Raw genomic sequence first — 22,262 nt, 5'->3', positions numbered from 1 at the left:
AGGGGATGCTGGCTCTGGTCCTCACTCAGTCCTTACCCAAACCACAGTCTCATCCGAGATTGTCTTCATTCTATCCACAAACACCACACCTTCATATCTAATTGAAGATGTGGTGTCTAAGTGGCAATAAGGAAATCCTTAGAATGGAAAAACATGGATGGCAGTGTTCAAAAAAAGTATTTTGTTCAAAAATGATTATATTATATATTATTTATTATTATTATAATTTATTATTAAATTATTATATTATGGCAGTTTCTTAATATAAACATTAGGTGTCTGGCAACGACAGATGTAAGCAAATATGGAAAAAAAATAAAAAGAACCATATGGGGCAATTATTAAGAACATGGTAACGACTGCTACAATGGAATATAAATTTATAAATGTTTTAGTGTGTTTAGTTTGCATTTGGCCATTTGCATAATAACTGGGTGTAATGCTTATATACTGTTTCATTGTGAATTCATGACAACTACTGTATATCTGTGCCCACTGTGTTGAGAAGCAGGAAAGGGGCTCACCCATTCAGCCACACGGTAGCCCTCTTCAAATCATTAGCTTAATTATATAATAGTACACCAGTACATCTTCAGCTGTGATAAAATAGAAAGCTTAGAGCAGTCTCTGACCTATATTCGGCCTGCTCCAGCAGACTAAGACTATTTATTAACAAAATTCCTCTTTCCTTGAAGTTTGTGCCTTGCAGCTACAGTATGACAGTGTTAAATTGAGGGCCACCATGTTCCATGCAACATGCACTTCAAAATGTAATCCACCTCTAGCAAATGGCCATTATATCTAGAGACTCAAAGAACCAGCTCATCCATTCATGTTAAAGAGAATCTGCTACTACTTTTGAAAGAAGGGAATGTTTCCTTTAAAAATACAACTATTGAAAGGCTGGTGAAAAGTACTTCGAACTCAATTATATACCTTAAAATACAAATTAAAATTACTTATATATTGGCGTGGTCCTGGGTGTTTGACCCAGAATTTAGAGTTTTGGACTGTTCATGTTTAGCTAGTATTGTGTGTTAGTATTACTTAATTGTAATGGTAATTATTTGTTTCTTGTGTCTCGTATTTCGTCTTACTTCCCTTGTCTTGTTACCCCTGATTAGTTTCAGCTGTTATTGTTTTCCAGGTGTTTCCACTCCCAGTGATTTGTCCCCATTGTGTCTGTGTATTTCTAGCCCAATTTCCTTTTGTTCTTTATCTGACTGTCTGTTAACTTATCTTCACAGTTTCCTGCCTGTGTATTGTGTGTCTGTTTGGGATTTTGGATTTAGTTCTTCATTTATGGACTTTGGCATTCCAGCTAATAGAAGGCTGTTATTTAGTTTATTTGTATGTGTCTGTGACTCCTGTTTGGGTCCCACCTGCCCACCTTTGACATAAAATTAGTTTGTCATAATGAATGCCTCAGTTTATTCAATTCATTAAATATAGAAAACAAAATACAGACATTAAAATAGATCCAAAGGCCCTTTTAATTGGTTCAGTGAGATGCAAGTATGATCTCAAACAAATCACAGCTGCGTAGTTCTAATAACTGTGCACCCATCATGTGTTACACACCCTTGCAGGTAGGAACATGATTCAGGTCTGACCCTGGAGATGCCGAAGAGACGAGACATCGTTGCCATTATATTGATCGTGTTGCCTTGGACACTACTCATCACTGTTTGGCACCAGAGCACCCTCACTCCTCTGCTTACTACTCGAAAGGGTAAAAAAGAGTGTGTTGAAAAAAACGTACATTCAGACAGTCAAAAAAGACTGAAATTTACATCTGCAGCAAATTAAATTTTGTGGCATAGTGTAGCTTAGTGCAGTACAGTATGTCAAAGGCAGCGAGACCCAGTATATAGCAGAGAAAGAGATATTAACACTGAATAAGTTGGATACAGAATTAAAGGAAAAGCTGGTCTAGAGGCAGGTTACAAAGTAGCTTGCAGTTGTACAAAAACTGTGGGCAGGTTATAGAACCTTAAAGCATGCCTTTTATATTAGATTTGCTAATTGGAAAATCTAATATACAAGTGTTAACTGATTTGGCCTGACACTGATGTGGGATGCAGCTGTGACTGTCTTTGTGGCCTGCCTGAGTTAGTGTTATGGTAAATTTCTGCATTCTCACTTACATTTTGAGTGGAATGCATTTCTCCTAGATTCGATATGTGACATATAAATATGTTTGTCATTAACATGGCGTTATTTTGCTATTTTTCCATTTCTTACTTTTGTTTTACTCAAAATACCAAGAAAATGGAGAGCTACTGAAAATGATTAAAAATGTGCAAGGGTCTCTTCTCACCCAATCCATGACCTGTTCCTAAATTTAATCATGTTTTTTTTAACAAACAGAGTATGGAAAACAAAGGTCTGTTGGAGGAAAGTCTTCTGCCTCCTAATGCAGATTTTGTCTTTTGGAGAGAAAATACATTTTAAATGTTATTGTGAATGTATTTCAGTTATACAGGAATGCATTTTTTAGGAGACCAGGTTGGATATGTGCATATTTTTTATACTGTCGTCAAAGTTGTACGCAGTTACTTCTAGTGTGTACCTCAGCAAGTGTTGAGAATATTACATCTCTTTATTAATGCAGCTTAGCATCTGATCAAAGAGTATTAACATTGTCTCATATAGTAAAATTAATTATGAAGAAATAAATCTTACTGTACAGAAATATACTGTAGCATGAATACCAATCCATATTTGTGAGCACACAGAAGCTCATTGTAATGTGTTTTCTTGCTGACTAGATGACAGAACTGATGGTCACTCCAACTCCAGAAACACCTTTGCTTTTAAGGAGTCATGCTCGCTTCAGAACCGGGACATTGTGGAGGTGGTACGCACGGAATACGTGTACAGCCGCCCTCCACCCTGGTCGGATATATTGCCCACTATCCACATTATCACTCCCACTTACAGCCGCCCGGTGCAGAAAGCAGAGCTGACACGGCTGGCCAACACTTTGCTTCATGTGGTCAACTTGCATTGGATCCTGGTAGAAGACTCCCAGAGGCGGACCAGTCTGGTTAGTCATCTTCTCCACAACACAGGGCTCAACTACACCCACCTCAATGTGGAGACACCTAGGAACTATAAGGTACACGGGGACACCAGGGACCCCAGAATACCACGTGGTACCATACAGAGGAACCTAGCTCTCCGGTGGTTACGGGAGACCTTCAGCGTAAATAACAGCCAGCCTGGGGTTGTCTACTTTGCAGATGATGACAACACATATAGCTTGGAGCTGTTTGAGGAGGTGAGGAAATTTAATTTGGCTTTCTTAATCTAGAACTTCATGAAACACTTTTCCAATGAGTTTATGGTTTCAGTTGAACCAGTAGTTATAAGCCTTTTATATATATATATATATATATTAAGTTACGCCTCACATAGGCATAGGCAACCTCCAGTGGCTAAGGAAAAAATGTGTATATCTCAAGTAATTGATCGATGCTTGCAGATGGTTACTGGCTTCTGTTGCGTGAAAATGATTGCAAAGAGGTTGCTGCACAACAAACAGGAGAAGTAAACGTTCTCAATGTTTTGTGTTGTTACACATTTCACTACTGCTTAGCTAGTGAAAGTGTCTGCAGACAAGCTGGCATTTTCCATGTTACTACAAGCAAATGTAATAATATGCTAATAATAAGCAATAACAAAGAGACTTTCAGTACAGCTTTATACTCTTCTTTATAACCAGTTTCACACTAGCAACTGCCAGAAACCGCACCCTAACCGGTTGCAGAATGAACACTTTTACTTTGGCAACCAGTGACTACCAGCAGGTCAGTGACTGTCTCCAGCCCTGCGTTTACGGGGGCTTTAGCAAACAGTTTCTTTCAGCAACTACTAACAACTGGACGGGGGAATGCACATTTTTCCCTAGTGACTGGTGATTGCCAGATGGTGGCCGACAGGTCTGTGCGATTTGCTTTAAAAATCTTATATTTTCTAAATGATGATTCCATTAGAGTCAAAAAGCTACTAGAGGACAGTAGGCTTGTGCATTAGCATGTCATTGGCAAGTCTGTATCCTGCGCTCATTGCAGTGTCCTCAGCTTCTCGGTCAGCACTAGCTCTTAACTTTTTAAGTCCTTTTTCTAAACACTAAGTTTGTGATGCTGATTTCACAAACTGACATCACACTATGTCCACCTTTTACCATCTGTGATCTTTAGCTAAATCTAATCTTTTGTATGGATTTTTAAATGACTCGTATAAGTGGTTTGTTTCTGTGTCTCTGTTTTCAACTAATAGATGCGTTCCACTAAAAAGGTGTCGGTGTGGCCCGTGGCTTTTGTGGGTGGCCTGCGTTATGAGTCGCCCAAAGTAAACACCTTGGGGAAGGTGTTTGGCTGGAAAACTGTATTTGACCCGCACCGGCCCTTTGCTATTGACATGGCTGGGTTTGCGGTGAACCTGCAGCTCATTCTGTCCAAACCTCAGGCTTATTTCAAGCTGCGTGGGGTAAAGGGAGGATATCAGGAGAGCAGCTTATTAAAAGAGCTGGTCACTCTCAGTGACTTGGAGCCTAAAGCTGCTAACTGCACTAAGGTAAGAAAAGGAGGCTTTCTATATGTTTAAAATGCAATGCAATGCCAGTGAAATGACAATGAAACAAGCTGCATCTGGAAATGCTGGTAGAATAAGACGAGCCTTAGGATCTTGTGTTGTCAGAAAAATTTGTTCTTAAAGTCATTAAACTGTCAGCTTACAGCCAACCCTTTAAGCTCAGAGGCTCATTTAAAATATGCTATGTTCTGCTTCTGGATATTGTGTGGCAGATATGAGGCACTCTATTACCAGCAAACAGCATTTCCAGCCAAAATGTCTGTATTCGTATTTTATCATATTGAGTATTTTTTTGCTTGTCCATGCCTTTCTCCTTACCTCTAGGTATTAGTATGGCACACAAGGACAGAGAAGCCTGTGCTGGTAAATGAGGGCAAGAAAGGATTTACAGACTCTAACGTAGAGATATGACATCCTTCACGTGACACAGGTAATAGCAGAGATTTAGAAATGCAAATTACTGCATTTCAACACAGTGATTACTTTGGGTGTGGGGGAATGGAAAAGCAACTTCGAACTCAAAGAATATGGGCACCCAGAATACACACCTAATTTGAAATGCATGTCTGACCTTTGTATATAATACATTTTCAAAGCAATTCATTTTATTTTAGTGGACATCAGTGCATAGACCTGAAGAGATGGGTCACTGGGGGTTTTAGTCATAGTTGCCACTATAAGACTTTAATGGTAACTGAACAGATGGCTAATACGGCTATCAGACTGGCCACTCCCTGATTTCCAAAGGGGCTGCTGCATTGGATGTCTGCCCAAGTATCTCGGCGTGGGTCTGGCACGAGAAGCTTGTGACCCCCTGAGGTTGGGTTTGTGACTATGGGGTAATTGCTCATTGTTAACCAGCTAACATTTACATGCCTTTCAGCCAGATTAACATTTATGATAACTGATCAGTACCTCATTGTTGTTCTAACAGAGGCTGAACTGACCTCCGAAATTCTTCAAACTGTTGTTCAATGTTGTTAACGTCACCAAGTTTAGTTGCTAGAGAGGAGAGGAGCTGCGTGCCTGCCTGTCTGCAGCGTGCTGTGTGAAGTTATGTCAAATGGAAAAGGCAAAGATTGCACTGTTGGTATTGATACTATTGCACATGAGCATCTACATTTTTAGTATCTATTGGTATCTGAGAATTTGTATTTTTTTTTTATGACAGCCATAATAGAAACCCTGTCTCTAGGTCAAGTATCTACTTTTCTCCTAGCTCTGCGGTATTTTAATAAATGCAAGCCTTCAAATACTATTTTGCCCCTCCAGATTGTTATCAGCGCCATTCATGAGTAACACATCTTTCAACTTAAGTGTAAAAGCTCATGGTGTCCGAACATCAAATATTTGAATTCTTCAGAAAGGAGTCACGCTTGTGTCAACTAAGATTTCAATGTACCAGTTAACTTCAGCATTAGGACTTACTTCAAAGAAAGTAACAAGCTGTAACATTTTAATTATTAACCGTGTGTCGTTTGTGGGCACATTCATTCAGACATTCTTTTGGGTTAAGATTGGTCTGTTTTCGGTGTTTTCTTACTGCCATTGGCAGTTTATCTGTATTGTGTCTTAAGGTTACGAGATGGTGATACCTGTGATTTTCAGTCTTTATGAATAAGTCTGTAGAAATGGTTGACACATTCCTGCTAAGTTGATGGTTTAGTTTCTCATTTCAGGTCATATTGAATAAAAATTTAGTCTATTTGGCAAAACAGAGGACTAACCATTTTATGAAACTGTGCACTAATGGTTAATGTCATGAGTCATTTTCCAATGAGCATGCAGTTTCACAGTCAGACCCACCATTTCTCATCACATCTGGTTTGTTCCTATCAACATGGCAGAGAATGCTCATTTAGAGGTCGCAAAACAGGAATTCAGCGACTGTGGGTGATGTCACAAGAAGAAAAATTTTGTCTTAAATTTGCAATAAATTTGGTTTTCTAGAATTTTTGCAGCTATTGAGACAAACGTAGTGACCTGGATGAGCTCCCTTCTCTTATATTTTCCCACCCGTAGAATCACAGATATTACAGCTTGTTTCATAAGTCAAATCTTTTTAGAAACCAAGTTTTTTTTAATAAACACATTAAAAAAATCATATGCTGTATTAAATATTAAAAAAATATAAATAAAAACAGAAATATTTACTAATATTTTTCAAAACCTCTCAGTTTAAATATTTGATATGTTTTCTGAGTTCTATTGTGAATAAAATACGGGTTTTTCTGACATGCAAATCAATAGATTCTGATTTTATTCACATATTAAACTGTAATGTGGCAGAGTTTCTTCTTTATTCATATTTTGCTTATAGAACTCTTGTGGGTTGTAATAACTATTCCCATAGAAATATTTTGAAAGGCAGTTTCTTCACATTCTCTTAAAGCTTTCACACTACTGTTGATCACTGAAGTTGCCTTGATTATTGTTATATTGACTTGGTTCTAATGTGGGTTTATAACTTTTGGGACCCTCCAACGTGGTGTCCTAGTTCATTCCATGGGGCTTTGCATGTCTTGCATGTTTTTCTCAAGCAAATCAGACAACATATATTAATAAACACATGCAGCGGATTGTTTTCTGCTGTGTACACCATGTAAAATTGTTCTACTGACACATTCAGTGTGACTGAAGTGAAAGAGCCAGTGTGTCCATACAAAAGAAAAGTATGATGTGAATATGTGAGTGGAGAGTAACGGTGTCGCTTGATTGAATGTCAGAAAAGAAACAAGGGACAGTGTCAGCATATGTAACAAAACCACTTTTCATTTACTGAACCCAGGTCACTGAGCTGAGTGTAAACTTATGGTGTGTTGTTCAGTTTGTATTTCTGACTGGGTAGACTTTCAATAAAGAAACGTCAGATGAAATTTGTTGTCACAACAGAGTCCCTGGAGCCATTTCCGAGTTGTCTGAAATGGATAACCATTGACTTTAGCATAAAATGAAATAATGTTCTATATGTTATATGTGTATATTTTTATTTTTATAGTTTTCCTTTTGAATTTAGATAGGCTGGTAAATGGCTGATTCTCTGATGTATATCTGTTTCTACCTGTGCTGATGCTAGCACGGCTAAAGCTAGCCAAGCAGAAGTAAAATGTGAAGCAAGACAGAAAGATATACTCATAAACACCAACGAGCACTGCAAATGTAACAAAAATATGTTGACATCAAATAGTATGTTGTTTGAAATCTATATGAAAAAATTACATATCTAGTTTTTCAAACATTATTTTGTTTTCCTTTTTCGTAATGTGATCCCAGTTGTTCTAATTAGTGTGTGATTAGCCTTAGTGCCCTCACAAATATGTTTTACATGGATGATTCCTCAACTTTATGATGAATTGCTGAGTCTTAAATTTGATGTCAGTGGTTGGTTTTAAAAAAGCTCCAACAATCTGAAGATCCCCTATGAGTAAGCACGTGGCAATAGTAGGGAGGAAAAACTCCCATTTAATGGGAAGAAACCTCCAGCAGAACCAGGCTCAGGGAGGGGCGCCATCTGCCACGACCGAGTGGGGGTGATTTGTTCACTGACAATTTTTTTCCCGTACCCAACTCTTTCGTTTTTTTCACCACTTATAAACATTTAGTTGTATATAAATATGATTTCTAAGACGCGATGTTGAGACCAGTTAGGTGAAAAGCCAAAGCAGCCAGTTTTGCTTCTTCTTTTGTATTTTTTTGTCTGGCACAGTCTTAGTTTCAGTTTCGAGTTCAGACAGCTTGATACTAGGAATTTGCTGTCTGTCTTCCATTCTTTGCAAAGAGTCATGTAGAGACATTACAGTCAGTGGCTCCTGCAGAGATTTTGTGTTCTCATAAGCTCTCCTGTGATATTTAGAGCTTGAGCCAGCCTCATAAATTAGTCAGTAGCTTAATCTGATACAAATCATCTTTTCTGTTTGTGTGATTAACACAGTCCCTGAAAGAAATAAACAATAAAGATGCAGTATCATGAGAGAAAATCTTGAGAGAAAAAAAAAGATGGGGAAAAACTGCACACATAGTATTCTGGATAGACCCTCAACTACACAGTGACAAATATCAACCATGTTCTTGTAATTAAAAAAAATGACATAGGTAAAATGAAACAGAACAAACTGAACGTGGGATGAGAGGCTGTCAAAATAAAACAGGAAACATACTGTGATACAGACTAAAACACACAGGCTTGACACTGGGACCAGGGGAAGAACAGACATGCATGCACATAACAGGCAGGGAAGACATGGAATAAAACACTAGGAGGGGAACATGGGAACAGGAAAGGGAGACGAGACACGGAGGGAGACACAGACATAACTCAGGAAACATACACAAAGGACTGACAGACTGTCACAGGAGACACAAGAGGAACCTAATGCAAGAAACCATAAACAAGGCTGACTGTAAAACTTTAACTTGACCCATCCTTAAAATAGAAAAAGTGACAAAAACACAATAACTTCAAAAGACCCAGCACCCTGATACACTGCACAGTTTGTCAAGCCAACGTTTAAGAAGGCTGTTCAGCAGATGGTGACATGGTGTCTCAGACACGCGTGAAACTTTCTTTTTGAAATTATTATATAATTGAAATTATTTTTCAACCAAGACTAGATAATGAGAAAGATGATCAGCTAATGAACATTCAGCAATCATTCAAATGCTGAATGTTAGCTGGCACCACAAAAGTCCTAATTTATTGCTTTTAAATAAACACTCCTTCAGGTGTTGTTGAAAACGCTATGTCAGCATTTTGCACATACACAGTACAAAGAAATCGATTGTAAATAAATGCAAATCTGGTAATAATTTCAACATTATTAAAATATAAGAAGAAGAAGAAGAGAAAAGATGGAACGTTGCCGTTCTTGCATAATAATATCAGTCATCTCCATCTTTTCTCAAACATAAAGGAGACTACTAGTTACTGCTTGTTAATATGGGAATCATTTGCACTTATGACTATCATATAAAAATAAACCTGTAATTTTTATAAGTGATTTTAATGTCATATTTATGATTCTTTACGAGCACCTACAGACAGGATCTCTGTCATCTTACAAAAATTCCCCCAGGCAATTCTTTTCCATGCAATGGCAAATAATCAGCCCTGTGATAAACCAGTGAGCCTGTCATTGGACAAGTTATGGATTACTTATAAAAACAAATAAGTTACAAGATTAGAAACAGGTCATTTAAAGCCTGTGCACACAGATTATATTGCTGTATTCTTTTTTTTAAAAGGGATAATATAAAAACAGTGTTTGGTAGAACCTGTAATTAAAAACATGACATAAAATCTGAGTTTTCTCATGACACATGGAAGTCGGTTTGCATGCTACTGCCATGCTGGAAATTTGGGAGTATATTTTGGACATCATATTGCATTGATAAAGCTTTACGTAGCCTCTATTGTGGCTAATAATTCATTTTCTTGTTTTCCTGATAGCACTTATTAAGTGTAAACTTTTTTGTTTCAGGGGAGGAACGTTTCTACTGAACTCTCCCTGGATTCAAACCAACCTCCGAAAAGCAACGGTCACGGCCAAAAATATTACCAGGACGCAGCAGCTGTATTTCACCACAGCTTAGCATGAAGGTACACGTGTCCAGCTCAAGAGGCAGAGCAAAGCCATGTGTGTTTGAGCGACCACAGAGTATCAAAGCACAACTGCACAAAAACGTCTGGTCTGTTCTGGAGCAGCACCGAAAGGAGTTTGCCAACTGAGGTCTCCTCTGAGATATGGGATGTCACATGACTTAAGCTGCAGGAAGAGATGGTACAGCAAGCAATAAAGAGCCAACACCAGCCAACCAGCCAATCAGAACTGAATGGGGCCCTTTTGTTTTGATGCGAGCTGGCTGTTGGGCAAAGAGCTGCACAGGGAAATAAAAGAAGTCCTTGTTTCAAGAGAGTCAGCATTGACTGTTAGAGAGCACTGATGGGATCTGAGCCCTCCCCCTTTTTGTACTGTACAACACTGAACCCAGTACTAATTAGGAGCCCTGCTACTTTTGAACATACATTTGCACACACTGAGCTGTCACACTGCACACAGACACACATGCACACAAAAACATGGAGCAGTGGCTTATTAACAGCAGTGTCCTCTCTCGCATTCATTTACTACAAGCTTAACATGCTGTAACAGCGCTGACATGTACTCATATTTAAAAGAGGATCCAGTATTGCTGTTAGCCTGTCAAACTCAAAGACTTCCTCATAAGCTAATTGAGACTGCACTGGGTGAAGGTTTCTTAGCAGTTATTTATTGTTTCAGAGTCATTTGTAGCGTTCGTATGTTAGTTGTGAACAGTACGTGTGAGAGTCGATGGAATGTAAAGCCATTACTCTGAAAATCAGAAGTGCATTCTTTCAAATAGCTGTGTTATACATTCTAATTATTCTCACCGTGGATGGAAGCCTTGCGAGTTATGAGTTCATACTCCACTGACTTGCAGTAACACCACTTTAAAATGCAAATGTTCTCTATGACTTTGTATCGTTTTAAGAGTTGAGTCAGTTCTCAGTGTTAATTTGGAGACATTTGAAACATTAAAACACTTGAAACATTGAACTTTGACTTTAAGGTTAGGTTCTGATGTTACTGCTATGTTGCTTGTGTTCAAACTACTGCCTCATGAAGCTGATTTTTCCTTTACAGACCTAAGCTTCAGACATTGCAGTAACTGCTACTTGACACACACTCAAGAATATTCACATAGGCAATACAGATTTAACAATCTGCCACACCTGCCACAGCCAGACTCCCTAAAATCGTTACTCTAAGACTGTAAATTCACGGGTAAGAACATGATCATTGCTTAATAATTCTGCTGTATGTGTAAAGATTTATTGTAAATAAGGGTACTGTATGTACATAGTTATAAACTGCTCCCATACAATCGTGACTCTGTCTTTGATTTAAAGAGGCATGTCTAAATATGTCTATATATATATACGTGTGTGTGTGTGTGTGTGTGTGTGTGTGTGTGTGTGTGTGTGTGTGTGTATGGATTACCCCTCTCTGGTTTGACAGCGGCAGGTGTTCCCGTCCCCTCCTCAGCATAACCCTCATCAGAGGAATCAGAAACTGAAGCAGCTTCTTCCATATCCACTTCCAATGGGAACACGCCCATTTCAACCAGCCTTCTAACCAGAGTTCTAAATTCACTTTTCTTCATAGATTTACACAGAGATTTCATAATGTGAGGCAATTGCACATAAATCATATTTCCTACGTACATCAAGCTATTGTAAGGTAGGATTAGCTATAAAATCTACCAGACTAAACTGTGCCATGTTCAAAATGAATCCCGGACGAGCCCCCAATATATATGTAGGTGGAATTTATTGCATTTGACAGAATTTATTGTTTCCCTGTATTTCAATTCCTCCTGATATGATAAGCACTCAGTAATATAAAAAAATATGCAAATTTTACATACATACATACACACATACACAAACACACAAACATTGGAATTGTGATGTCATGTCGTTCACTGGATGTCAGCAGCCATGCCAAGATCAGCCTCATCCTCAAAGTGGACCTTGAAGTCTCCCTCTTGTTCCTCAAACACAATGACCTAATTTATTTGAGTGTGAAAAAAACAGACAGGTGTTAGAGATTTGTTTGGTTTTGGTTTTGCAATTATAGTACAAAAAAATACATTAACAATACAGCACTTTACAAAGCTAGAGCCAGCAGATATTTAGCATAAAGAGTGTGAAGAGGAGGAAACGGCTAACCTGAGTCGCCCAGTAGGTAACAAAATCATCTTACAAGCAAATATGAATGAAACATACAACAAACAGCATGTAAATTAGCTATGGCGATGCTAGGCTGGGGTAAGCTACTGGAAGCCTTGTAAAACCTAAACACGCTAATATCATCAGTCTTCTCATCTAACACTAGATAAGAGAGAGCAAGTAAGCAGTGTTAATTTTGTCAACTAAAAATTTTCATCATATTTTTTGTCAACAACCTTTTTTCTGACAAAAACAAGACAATAACTGCATAAAAGCTAAAGTCACAGGGACAAAACACTTTAAGATGATGTCTGTTGACACTTTCATCAATGAATAAAAATGGGATGAAGATTTTCTAGAGAGAGAGAGAGATCCAATCAGAACTAATTTAGTTGTGTAGAAAGATGGGACGAGATGGAAGTGAAGTATGTCCTTGTGCCGTCACATTAGATGCGAAAATATGGAAACAGGGAAAATAAGACACATTGTAACCTGTGTGGCACAACAACTATTACACTTCATATTTTAGTCAAACTACAATTTTACTCTGAGTATTGCTATCAGTCTCAAGTTATGTTGTAGTTATGAGCAGATGGTTACACAATCAGATCCATCCCTGGGTAACATCATAGTGGCTGCAACCATCTTTTACATATGGTCTATATTCTGTCTTATACTTTTTTAAGAACTCCTTTGTCATCTATTTCCTATTGTAGCAAACCTTTAAACCAATCATCTTTCTGCCTACACATAACATCATCGCCAATGATCGATGAAGCTTTGTGGAGGTTTTTTGGATGACTGCACGTGAGAACGTCTGCTTTGGCTATGAAGTTAAGGACCTACAAGAAAGGTAGAATGATAATTGCTTACAGACCAACACAGTGCTACAATCATCATAATTCATCATTTGTTTCCGAACAGCTATACCTGATTGATTCCACTATTGAGAAAAGGACCTGGGAGGTAGAGAGTCTGCTGGGGGCCAATGGACCAGTAGCGCCCAAGGTTGAACCCATTGATAAACACAACACCTTTCTCCCAGCCCTGCGGATCCCAGATACATACATTTTTTAAAACAAATTAAAAAATAAGTATAAACACACCTGGCTTCTTTATGTATTTTTTAAACATATTTAGATGAGGAAACATTTGACTATTTTAAAAATCCCACAGACAAAAGATGTTTTATAGTACTTGAAGGACAGCACAAATGGTAATTCTTCAATGATTCGGTGAATAAGATCTAATATTCTTCTTTTTAAAATAAAAGAAATTACACCCACGGTATCAGAAGCTCATTTTGCCTCCATTGGCACTCCTTGTAGGAGTGCCAATATCCATCCACCAGTATCTGACACCTGCTTTCTAAACTCTCTTCCCTGTAAAATTACTTCTACTGCAAAAATTATTCTCCTTGGTTTAAATGCCCATTCAACATTTCAATGATACTGAAGGTTTTATTTTTTTCAACTAAGTCATTGCATGACCTTCCATTTCTTCTTTCATTCCATTCTTTCACGAATGTGCTTCGGATCATTATCCTTTCAAAAAGGTCCACTTTCAGCTCACTTTTCAGATAAACTGATTCACATTACTGTATATTCAAGCGATGCTGAAGAATGTGAAGTTGAATCAATGCCTGCAAGCTACCCAGCGGTGAACTGGCAGTAATTTGATTTTCTTTACAGTTAATTTTGTTATTTCAAATAATTTGAAGAGCTTTTTATACCCTTTTCCAGATTGAAGACTCACAGGCAGACACTTCAATCGGAAAAAGCACAAAAGGTCCTAATGACAGACATTTAAAAGTCAGTTTCCACCTGTTACTCCACAAAGAGGTTTCAGTCATCGGAATTCCTTCTTCTAATTTATTGGATTTCAAGGTGTAACGAACATGATTTTTCCATGTGATTAGTCTTTTCCGTTTATTTAAATGTCATTTACTTATTTTTAACATAGCTGTTTATATTTCAGTTCACTTACTGGCAGCTTCACAAACGTGTCACTTGGATACCCATATGCAAACAGTCTGCCCATGAAAAATCCAGGGAAGCTGGGGGTTTCAGAAAGACTTTTCCAGGGTGCTTGATAAAGACTGAAATAAGGCTACATCAAACACACTATTACAGACAAAAGCAAGAAATATGCAGCGTATTAGATTTAATAAAGTCTACAAACCTATCAATGAAGCTGGGTTTCATATCCAGGCTGTATATTGTAAAATCTCTCAAGGGGATATTGTTTAATAAAATGTCTCCCACTAGTCCTGCAAAAACACAAATCGAAATTGGCTTGCGCTCTACACACTGATTGCTCGAGTGATTTAAAAGCAGGCAGAGCGATGAACAGCAAAAATTTCAGTCAATCACCTTTACGTTGCTTGTCAAGCTCCCTTCCCTGGTGAACTCGTCCACAGTTCTCCACCAATAAACTTAAGGTACGACGTTCCTGTAGGGATCAATCACATTTATGTTTTTTGATAGTTTTAACAGCCAAACAGAAGCCTCTCCAGCATCCATCACATTGAATGAAGCCTTTCCCTCCACTGTTCAACTTGATGCCATACCTTACCATCAGGAACCGCCAGTTCCAGACTCCGGCGCTTGAAAAGGCCAATGTAGCTTCTGTCTACGAACACCTGGATTAAAAACATTAGCGTCAAATAAGTGTAGTAATTTAGTTTAATAAACTGTGTCCTGCTGGAAGGCACCAGAGCAACGCTCCGCCCCTTTTTCTTTGAAGAATGAAATATCCACTTACGCTGAAGTTTAATTGGTTGAAATTTAGATCTCACTTTAAGAGCATTTCATGCAATAAAATTGGTAAAGACAGCATGAATGGTCAAACCTGTCAGTTTAATATCTCAAGCCAGATCTGCTAATATCTGAGCCAGTGTAAAACTCTCTTTTAGGGCTTACCAAAAAGGCAGAGTGTCAGTGCTGTAGGGCAAAGTAGCATGATGATGCATTTGCAAAAGTGTGTCCATGGAAGTGGAAAGATCATAGGGTGATGCAAACATTGAGCTATCTTTATATCCAAAGATGCAGTCAGCTCATTTTAGTAATTACCTGACAAGAGGTGTACAAATTAGTGTCTAAAAAATAATGGCCTGTGATGAGGGAGTGCAAAAGAAGCAAGTGAGGGTCTGACAAAAATAATACAATTTAAGCTAATGCTATACACATGGTTCTTTATGAAAACAGTGTGACAATGTAGAGAAATGAATAGAAGCTGAAGAAGAATCAGTATAGTTTTCTATGGGGTCAGCTTATCTATGAAAGTGCTAAAGCTGTGTGAGTTTGAGGTCTGAGACTCAGGTGGATCTCAGGTTTATCCAGAGAAGAGCTCCGTTATGATAAACCATAACACTGTATAAACCTGAAACCATGTGACCTGCATGATGTGCAGAAGAACACTAAACATTATTTACCAGAGAGATGTTTACATTTTGTTCCAGTCTCTATGTATGTTTCTAAAAACACTGTTCAGTTCACTTCTGTTTGGTTTCAATTAAATAATAGACTGAGCCGAAAGGAACTCTGTCAGCATGCAGGTCGAGGACAGAGCCAAGGTTTTAGCAGTGTGCTCAGCTTTGACTGATCCAATTAATGCTTACTTTAATAAATAGCTTGCATTATATGTTATATATATAAACAATGGTAATTTGCACAACTGAAATATCCAAACAGGTCAGGAACTATAATGGAATTACAAGATTTTGAAATCTTTTTTTTTTTTTGTGGAAAAAAAGAGATGATGAGTGAACTGTCTAAAGATTTTCTGCACACCGTAGGAGCACAAATCTCAGATTTACACAGTGGAATAGTTTGTCATAAAGCAGTGCTCCTCGGCTCAATCCTGCACTGCACCTGAGCTGTCAGACATAGCTGTGGCTGACATTAACTTTGTGAAAATTGGTAGAATTTAAAATTCACCAGAGAATATGTGAGGGAGAGAAGCCTATCAAGTGTAGAGACAGAGCGGGCAACTATCCCACAGGAACAAATGAAAATGAGAGAGAAAAAAACTGGAAAAGACATCCACGGAGCAGAGCGCTATAAACAATACATAAGAACTCATGAAGATGGTCAGCAGACTAGTTTAGGTTTATAACTTCAGCGTGACATTTGATCACATTTGTTCAGTTGTTTAATAACGCAAGCAGTTCTGATGTCGTAACTGAAGTAAGCTGTGGTGAAACAATTCACAACTGAAATATATGCATGCAGCCTTTAATGGAACTATAAGATTTTGTAATCTTGAGTAATAATGAGTGAACTGTCTGAAGATTTTCTGTAATGCTTGGACAGAGTCACTGTTTCCCACTGTTTTTGCTCTGCTAAGACCTCAGTCACGCAGGGCTAAAGTGGCAAACTCTAGAGGAAAATGTATAAAATGTATTTTCCCCAACATGTGCTAGCTGACCACTCAGAGGTAGTGTTTGCAGACAAGTCAGCATCTCAGTACAAACTACAGGTGGCCCTGGCAATAGTGACCAAAGCAATCACAGCACTCAGGTTACCATGAAGTCACTGATTGTGTTTTTTAGGAATGAATAGCTTGGTCTTAACAGACGTCCAGCAACAACTCACAACCAGCGGGGTGGTTGTTAACTTGTCTGTTGGCCTGTGTGACTAATGTAAACTAGGTTAACGGTCCTCTGGCTCCTGCTTTATAATTGATCGTTCAAATTTTCAGCAAGAACGAATAATTTTGTTCTTGCGGGGGTTTTCTAATTATTTATTTATTTGCTGTGGATTTTATAAACAATATTTAAAAATGTAATGAATTAGCTATTAGGAAGATTTTTTTTACCCTTGGACAGAGTCTGATTAGCTGTTTTCCCATATTTGCAATTTTTCTATGCTGACTATCATATGCCACTAAGTTTATATTTCACAGGAAAATATCTTTTAGCAGCAAGACATAACTTCCTAGTTTTTAATTTCAGCAGCTACAAACACATTATGGAAGCTAAGCAATTAGCTTATGGATAAATATCATGCACATGTATAGTGTGCATTAACTCACCAGGGCACGGTCTCTGACATTGTCCCCTGACTGTAACAGCCCTCCCCTCGTGATAATAGTCTCATACAGAGTGTAGCCATAGGACTGTCCATTTCTGTTGTTCACAGGTAGATTTTCCATGTTTACTGGTTTGGCGGACTTAAATGGCTGCAGAGACAATTGAAACAGTTGAGCTGTCTGAAAAGCAAAATTCTTTACATTGCAGGATATGTATGTTACAGATAATCTCACATAAACATACTCCTTCTGTGAAGCTTAAAGCATCCCATAATGAAAGGTGCTGGTACATAATAGCTGGTTCGTAAGCCTCCCTGTAATGCAGGACTGGCATGTCCGGGAGACTGTCAGAGCCTCCTGCTGCACAGAGAGGTCAAATCCAGTCAGGCAAAGAAGTCAGTAACTGAACGTAACAATGTGCTACATATCTCATGTTTTTCTTACTGTTTTTGTATCGAGAAAGTAAATCCCTGAGAAGATGGTACTTTGAAGTGTATTCCCCAGATTCAGACAGAGGAGCGTCATAATCTGCAGAACATCAACAGTGTGCGAAAACTGTCATTTGCTGCCACCTGCTGGTTGTTAAGGTCAACAGTACAGAACACAATATAGTCCAGCTCTGATATGGCAGTTATTAATCACTGAAAGATCTTTGTGAATTTGCACGAGAGTCTATTTGAGACTGAGCTCACAGTACAAAGGAACCAACCATAGCTGGGGACTAAAGCTCTGTATGAGGGATCGGCAAGTGCTCCGCTCATGAAGCCAAAACTGGATCCTCCGTGGAACATGTACAAGTTGACAGACATGCCTCTCCTCAGAACTTCCCTTACAGTGGATACCATATCTGACAAGAAATGCAACATGTTCACAGTGTTTAGAATAATGGATTCATGCAAATACAAATTTTAAATCCCGAACTCTTCTGACTGTCTTCTGACTCATTTCATTAAATACGTAAGTGACTCATTCAAAAGCAGCATGACCCTGACATTTGCATGTCCACTGTGGGCATTTAGCTGCCATTTCTCATGCAAAAATTTACACTGGGGTGAGAAAGAAAGCACATTTACAGCAGATTAGAGGAACTGGAGATAGATTAGCAGTAGTGAGAAAGACGTATGAGAGGGGCCAGACAACAACGCTACCCTTTGGTTGGTTTTACCCATATATGTATTTTTTTCAAGGGTTAGTAAAGTATTCGTAAAGTAAGAGTATAGATTTCTGCATCCAAATTTCTTTTCACATGCAGGTTTTCCATGTTTACTGGTTGGGTTGATGTAAAAGACTGTTTTTAAAACAAATTTGCTTTAAAGCAGTAATTATAAGAAAAAAAACAACATATTTCTGTTTCCAAATTTGGTTTATGAAGCAAGAGATTTAGACCGTTTTGTATTTCACTGCACAAACTGCACAACAAAATGTAAAAAAATAATGAAAGACTAATAAAATAACTACAGGCAATGATTTCCACAATATTTTTCTTTACATTTTATAAAATATAAGAAGAATTTAATTTGCACAAGACACTTTATGCCTGTTTTTTGCTAATGTAACATTGTCAGATCACTATGTGGCTTTCATAGATACTAAGAGAAGGATGTGTACGCTTCTTTCACCACCTCGCTGAAGTATGAAAACTCCCTTGAGCGACACTCCATTGTTAGACCACCCAGGTTGATTATGAATAGCAGGGGAGCAACATGCCACTAGCAGCACAGAGAACCCTCCTTACCCTCTGGGGGCAGCACATGGTGGAGCTCTCCCCAGATATCATACCAGCCGGTCCAGTAATCCATCACCATGGTGGGGTTGTTGGGCTGAAAAGCAGCACGCACACAGTCAGCTTGCATCTCCTTACTGTCATCAGTGATGGATACAAGTGATGTGGAAAGGTGAGACTCACCTGGATAGCAGTCAGCTCCTGGATGTTTCTCTGATTTAGCTTCTGAAGCTTCACTGTCCTGAGGGCTACAAGAGATTAGGTCAACTCTGTGTGTGCGTGTTTATGTTTAGGTGTGTAATTATTAATATACCTCCATCCACACCCCCAGACTTTAACGTGTTGTGCTTGTCTGATGTGAGCAGCAGTTCGCTGATCCCTCTGGACTGCAGAGCCTTTCAAAATAAAACACAAAGGAAGAAGTGAAAATAATCCTATTGATCCGTTTCATCCCATCAAGTTTCATGTGTAGTCACCTCTTTAATGAAGAGCATATAACTCTGATCCTTTCCAAAGGAGCCATACTCGTTTTCCACTTGCACTGCAATGATTGGACCTCCTTTCTTGAACTAAAAAAACACAAACAAGCATTTCTTTTATTAAAAAGATTAACAAACTCTGTTTCAGCTGGTATGTTTCCAGCCTGACCTGCAATGGAACCAGTTTTGGTATCAGCTTGTCAAAAAAAGTGTTGACAGCCTGAATGAACCCTGGGTACGTCGTCCGCAGTCTCATGCTGCTGTCTTGGAGGAGCCAGCTGCAAAGACATAGAAAACATGCTCAGTTAACACTTAACAACAGAGTCACAGTGAGTCTAAAATACTGGACAAAGCTTGAGACACTGAGCAAGCCTTCACTTTAAACAAGCTGCGACTCCTCCACCCTGATTTCATTCAGAAAGCAAAAATGGCACTTTGTGCATTAGATCAAGTAACTCTTGTGCTGTCGGGTTAAATTCACTTAAATACAAAAATCTATTTACTCAGGACAGGCACTGAGTACACTTGCAGTTTAAACTAACGTCCCTTTTCATACCATATGAAGATACACACAAAAAATTCTGAATTTCTGCATAAACCTACATACAGAGAACACCATGACTACCTCGGCAGTCCTCCTAGGTCCAGCTCAGAGGAAATGTAGGGCCCTGGACGCAAAATCACCCACAGTTCCATCTCGGCTGCAAGACTGATATAGGCTCTGAAATCCAGACAGAAGAGAAAATCAACAAGCAACTTTTTTCTGTGCAAACCCAAAGTTCAGACTCACAGTGAGGCTCCATTTCTCATTGTTTGGTGAGTTTGAAAAGTGCCTGGCAACAGCACTGGCAGAGGCGGGACCTCTCTCTTCGCTTATCATCACTGTGCGGTTAATTGCTCGATAAGCTGCTTTTGTTATGGAGATGCTGCTGTTGTCAGGTGGGACTCTCTGCCTCTAGCTTCTCCCCTGAGCACTGAGGACTTAGATGATGAGGAGAAAATGAAGAATATTCCCAAAATACCTTAGACCAGGTAATATTGTTAGAGAAGCTAGGAAGGTGGTGTGAAGGATGCTGTGTGGTGATTAATCATGAAAGAAAATTCTCCTTACTCTAAATCCAGCTGTGTCTGGAAGTTAAAAACCCCCCTTTCCGGCTGGTGCAGATTCCACGGCACGTATCTGCAAGGATGGAGGGCGTCCACAGTTAACATTCAGCAGTGACAGTGCTTGTGATTCTAAACTCAATCACTGGAGTGGTGTTCGTACGTAGTGAGGGTATTAATCCCACAGGCTTTCATCTTCATCAGGCGGTCCCTCCAGTAGGCCCTGGGCACACGGAAATAGTGGATGGATCCCCCAATGATGCGGAAGGGCTCTCCCTCGAGGGTAAACTGGGACGTGTTGGCACACAAGCCGACCTTTCGGCTCATCCTCCTCCCCCTGCCTGGCATGCTGGAAGAGGAGTTCCACTCAGTGTGTCACAGTCACTTAATGCCTAACATAGGCTATTGTACCCTAACTGACCACATGACATGCTTGGCAGGAATCTGCAGATGTCTTGAGTTGAGCAGGAGGACATCAGACTTCAGTAAACTCATATGGGCTTCTTTTACATTTTCTTTATCATCCATTAGTTTCTTATTATTCACTTCCCAAAATAAATAAAGTTTCTTATGACAACCGTGTGTAATACAGTGACACTGTTGTACTGTTATAGTAGCCACACAAACGATATTACTATTGAGACTATTTGAAATGTGTGTCTGTGAAAACTACATCAAGCTGAATTGTTGCATTAGAGGGGAAAATAACAGCCTCTTACTGAAACATATGTAACAATTTAAGAACTTACCCGAGATATCTGTACATGATGAATCCAGCAATGCACAGGCAGATGAGTGCATATTTCCTTTTGTGCACATTTCTTATCCTGAGGACAACCATGGATGGAGAGCGAGATCCCTTCTGGAGTTAAGTTCACAGCAGCATCTGTGTGCAGATGAACGCATGATGCTGGCCTGAACAGCGCACCGCCTCGTGGGAGTGCCTCTGCGCGGAGCCATGGAAATCTAACTCACCTCATTAGCAGCAGGGTTTGTCTTTGGTATTGTTTGGCTTGTAAGAACTACTACACAGCTTCTTCTTTTTTTAGATTTTTACCAGAAAAAAACAACCAACAAAATGAAAACATTTAATCCTGAAAAAGTTTGTTCCATCTTAAAAATAGTGTCTAGTAATCTAAAATATTAAAGTAATGAGGAATGCACCAACTTATATCTCCAAAGCGTTCATCATTCTATCTTCTTTGTTCTTTTGAAATTTGTCCAGAAGTGTGGAGCAAATGCATATTGCTGCCCTCCATTGGTCATTCATAACTCATTCTATTGAGTTGGTCCTTATTTCTACGTGTGATGGGGACCATAACAACCCCACAGTGGTGCCCAGTTCATGTTCTTCAGTTAACACTGTTGAAATGGGGTGTTTTGCTTTGTTTGCCTCAACTATCCCTACCTTTAAGTGCCATTAGTATTCCAATAGACTCTGCACAGGCCTGTACATTTCCTAACCTCTCCCAGTCACTCACGATCCATCCAGGTTCCCACAAGCTCTGTACCACCACAACACTCATATATGATTTAGCTAGTGGCCAGCAAGCAGCAACTCTTGTAAGTGGAAAAT

General features: G+C 39.0%; 2 protein-coding genes across 5 annotated transcripts in view; one reads left to right on the top strand and one right to left on the bottom strand.

The window, feature by feature from the left end:
• Positions 1 to 11,490, top strand: part of LOC116332802 (galactosylgalactosylxylosylprotein 3-beta-glucuronosyltransferase 1) — a 66,453-nt gene extending 54,963 nt beyond the window's left edge. For all 3 annotated transcript variants that reach the window (XM_031755860.2, XM_039617961.1, XM_039617962.1), the window contains 5 exons: positions 1,590 to 1,732; positions 2,772 to 3,283; positions 4,285 to 4,581; positions 4,924 to 5,029; positions 10,077 to 11,490. In XM_031755860.2, the coding sequence (XP_031611720.1) occupies positions 1,621 to 1,732; positions 2,772 to 3,283; positions 4,285 to 4,581; positions 4,924 to 5,010 (1,008 nt within the window). In that variant the 5' untranslated portion in view covers positions 1,590 to 1,620 and the 3' untranslated portion in view covers positions 5,011 to 5,029; positions 10,077 to 11,490. The remainder of the gene's footprint in view (positions 1 to 1,589; positions 1,733 to 2,771; positions 3,284 to 4,284; positions 4,582 to 4,923; positions 5,030 to 10,076) is intronic.
• A 460-nt stretch (positions 11,491 to 11,950) lies between these two features.
• On the bottom strand, positions 11,951 to 21,554 carry LOC116332789 (beta-galactosidase-1-like protein 2). 2 transcript variants are annotated; one of them, XM_039618675.1, is made up of 19 exons: positions 21,436 to 21,554; positions 20,850 to 21,035; positions 20,694 to 20,762; positions 20,208 to 20,303; positions 19,752 to 19,860; positions 19,580 to 19,672; positions 19,417 to 19,498; positions 19,287 to 19,351; positions 19,116 to 19,200; positions 18,090 to 18,227; positions 17,825 to 17,908; positions 17,625 to 17,740; positions 17,384 to 17,530; positions 14,919 to 14,990; positions 14,722 to 14,800; positions 14,531 to 14,618; positions 14,336 to 14,447; positions 13,280 to 13,396; positions 11,951 to 12,186 (listed from the first exon to the last, which is right to left on the bottom strand). In XM_039618675.1, the coding sequence occupies exons 1-19, from the start codon at positions 21,525 to 21,527 to the stop codon at positions 12,100 to 12,102; spliced, it is 1,917 nt and encodes a 638-aa protein (XP_039474609.1). In that variant the 5' UTR covers positions 21,528 to 21,554; the 3' UTR covers positions 11,951 to 12,099. The 2 variants fall into 2 exon arrangements, with proteins under 2 accessions (XP_039474609.1, XP_039474610.1); XM_039618676.1 differs by lacking the exon at positions 11,951 to 12,186 and having other exon boundaries at positions 13,054 to 13,396; positions 14,336 to 14,458.
• Positions 21,555 to 22,262: the final 708 nt, after the last annotated feature.

This window comes from Oreochromis aureus, linkage group 10, assembly GCF_013358895.1.
Source record: "Oreochromis aureus strain Israel breed Guangdong linkage group 10, ZZ_aureus, whole genome shotgun sequence".
NCBI lineage: Eukaryota > Metazoa > Chordata > Actinopteri > Cichliformes > Cichlidae > Oreochromis > Oreochromis aureus.
Note: the sequence above shows the minus strand (reverse complement) of the source record. Positions and strands in the feature narration are given on the sequence as shown.

Coding starts and splice junctions, on each gene's coding strand:
- LOC116332789 (XM_039618675.1), bottom strand. CDS start 21,527: ATGGTTGTCCTCAGGATAAGAAATGTGCACAAAAGGAAATATGCACTC. Junction 17,531..17,624: donor CTTTAAGCTTCACAGAAGGA/GTATGTTTATGT, acceptor TTGTCTCTGCAG/CCATTTAAGTCCGCCAAACC. Junction 14,619..14,721: donor GCTTGACAAGCAACGTAAAG/GTGATTGACTGA, acceptor GTGTTTTTGCAG/GACTAGTGGGAGACATTTTA.